The sequence below is a fragment of the Borostomias antarcticus genome, assembly GCF_949987555.1.
Source record: "Borostomias antarcticus genome assembly, chromosome: 12".
Lineage (NCBI taxonomy): Eukaryota > Metazoa > Chordata > Actinopteri > Stomiiformes > Stomiidae > Borostomias > Borostomias antarcticus.
Window position 1 is genome coordinate 23,929,872 of NC_140245.1, and position 2,500 is coordinate 23,932,371.

Sequence of the window (2,500 nt, forward strand, 5' to 3'; positions counted from 1 at the left end):
CGTCCACCGGGTTGATCTGCGGAAGACGAGGGAGGAGCAGAGGAGTCGGGTCAGACAAGAATGTAGGAAAGATACTCAATTAATGAAAATTAACGAACGAACGAGCGAACGAACGAACGAACGATCGAACGAACGAACGAACGAACGAACAAACGAACGAACAAACAAACAAACAAACAAACAAACAAACAAACAAACAATGCTGGTCTTTTATTCATGCGTAACTAGACGACAAGGTAGCAGAGTAGAGCAAGTATCTTCTGCAAATCACACATTACCATCCAATCTGCTCGGGCCAGCACAAAGAGAACAGGAGGGGGAAATATGTTATTGACATGATGAAGGCAGTAAACCCAGAGAAGTCAAGCTGAGACGACACCATTTGACACGTTTCCGTCACCGAGGCGCCGAGTTACGGCGGCGTTCTCATCGGCTCAAGCGAAACCCTTTGGAAGGCGTAATCGGCGCGTCCGCGCAGCTCGGAGGAGACGCTCGTCCCACCTGCTCGCGCATGATGCCGGACAGCTCCCTGGCCAGGTCCTTGTAGCTGGCCTTCATCTCGTCGTGGTACTCCTGCTGGTCCTCCTTGATCAGCTGCTCGTTCACCCCCAGGGCCTGGCCACAGGCGTCCACGAACTGCCTGCACAGAAACACGCCAGCACACGCGCCGGTTTCAGAAACGCTCTCCGGTGACTGAAGGGAGGGGGGGGGGGGGGTGCGATAGAGAGTGAGATGAAAAATGGTGTGTGTGTGTGTGTGTGTGAGGGGGGGGGGGAGTATTGAAAGAGGGAGGGGTGGGAGAGGGTGTGTGTGTGTGTGTGTGTGTGTGTGTGTTTAGGGGGGGGGGGGCAGATGTTATTGATAGAGGGAGGGGTGTGTGTGTGTGGGGGGGGGGGGGGGTATTGATAGAGGGAGGAGTGGCAGAGAGAGAGAGGAAGGAGACATGAAAAGTGACGGGACACACCTGAAGACCTCTTTGAGCTCATTGACCTTGTTGTCGGGGTATTTCTTGGCCCCGCTGTCATCCAGGAAAGCTCTGGCGTAGGCCAGGGGACCGGCGTTGACCTGGGGCACAGGACAGCGGCACGTCATCAAGGGCCCAGATAGCAAGCAGATCTGGGCCATACTGTATATGGGCCGGAACTAAGCCACAAGGGCCAGATCTGGCCTGTATATGGCCCAGATCCGCTTGCTATCTGGGGGAGAAGAGGCAACCAGCCTCTTTACGCACGACAACCGGTCACCGATCGCTATCGGACCGGTCCAGCCTACCTGGACGCTGATGCTGCCCTGCAGCTTGAGCTGGAGGCGGATCATGTCGACCTCGGTGGCGGAGCATAACAGGCGGAGCTCGGACACCTTGGCGCTCATCTCGTCGATGGCCACCTCGATGGGACTGAGGTCCGTCTGGTGCTGGTACATCACCGCCACGCGCTTCTTCACGTAGGGGAAACAATGGGTGGCTGTGGGGAAGGGGGGGTGGAGGGAGGGAGAGATGGAGGGAGGGAGGGGAGAAAAGAAGGGAGAGAGGAGGAGGGAGAGAAAGAAAGAGAGAGGGTGTAAGAGCCGTTAATCAAATTGTTTTGGCGTTTGGTGTAATACACTTGGCACAAGGGTAATTCAGACAGATGCATGCTGGGAAAGCAAACCGTTTTTGACCGTGGCCATGGCGTCAGGTAGCAGTAACGAACTTGTTTAGGCTACCTAACTGGGATCAGTAATGTTTGTACGGCCCCATGTAGCTGTTGTGGAGCAATAAATGGGAGCGAATTAAAAATAAAACATGGGGTCTGTATTTGATGTTTATTTCACCGACATGCAGCCATATTGTTGACTCTAGAAGGGCTGAGCTGGGTCAGCTCAAGGTCAGATAACAGATGCACTTTGGGATTACCTGCGCCATATAGCAATAAACTCTGCCCTGATTGGAGAACGCTCTATGAAGCACATCCAAGGTCAGGAGACGAACCAACGTACGACGAGAACACTGGTACGCCAGATCATCGGTTCAAACGCCGGCAGGAAGTCCCTCTAAAATCAATCGACTGCGTTCAGGAAATCGGTCGTGGTTTTGATGTCTGTCTTCCTCCTTCTCTGAGAGTTTAGACGGTCTCGGCCAGCTGCCGTAGGTTTACACTGCTGGCCAACCCATTCGACCGGAGACTTGGTAAAGTAAGGACGTTTGCCATTCTTCAGTGTGAAGATGACACAATCTTAGATGCAACAACAAAACTTCAGTCTATGGTCTTCATGCTTGTCTGTGCACAGTACGTGTGTGTGTGTGTGTGTGTGTGTGTGTGTGTGTGTGTGTGTGTGTGTGTGTGTGTGTGTGTGCGTGTGTGTGTGTGCGTGTGTGCATGCGTGTGTGTGTGTGTGTGTGTGTGTGTGCGTGTGTGCATGCGTGTGTGTGTGTGTGCGTGAAACATTCTTAGATGCAACAACAAAACTTCAGTCTATGGTCTTCATGCTTGTCTGTGCACAGTACGTGTGTGTGTGTGTG

At 53.1% G+C, this 2,500-nt stretch overlaps 1 protein-coding gene across 1 annotated transcript in view; it reads right to left on the reverse strand.

The window, feature by feature from the left end:
- LOC311315833 (dedicator of cytokinesis protein 9-like) overlaps positions 1–2,500 on the reverse strand; it is a gene marked incomplete at both ends in the record, with an annotated part of 65,118 nt that overhangs the window by 247 nt on the left and 62,371 nt on the right. Inside the window, 4 exons of the mRNA XM_084446530.1 lie at positions 1–16; positions 502–640; positions 965–1,065; positions 1,273–1,463. The exon at positions 1–16 is cut by the window's left edge and continues 98 nt beyond it. Of these exons, the coding sequence (XP_084302656.1) occupies positions 1–16; positions 502–640; positions 965–1,065; positions 1,273–1,463 (447 nt within the window). The remainder of the gene's footprint in view (positions 17–501; positions 641–964; positions 1,066–1,272; positions 1,464–2,500) is intronic.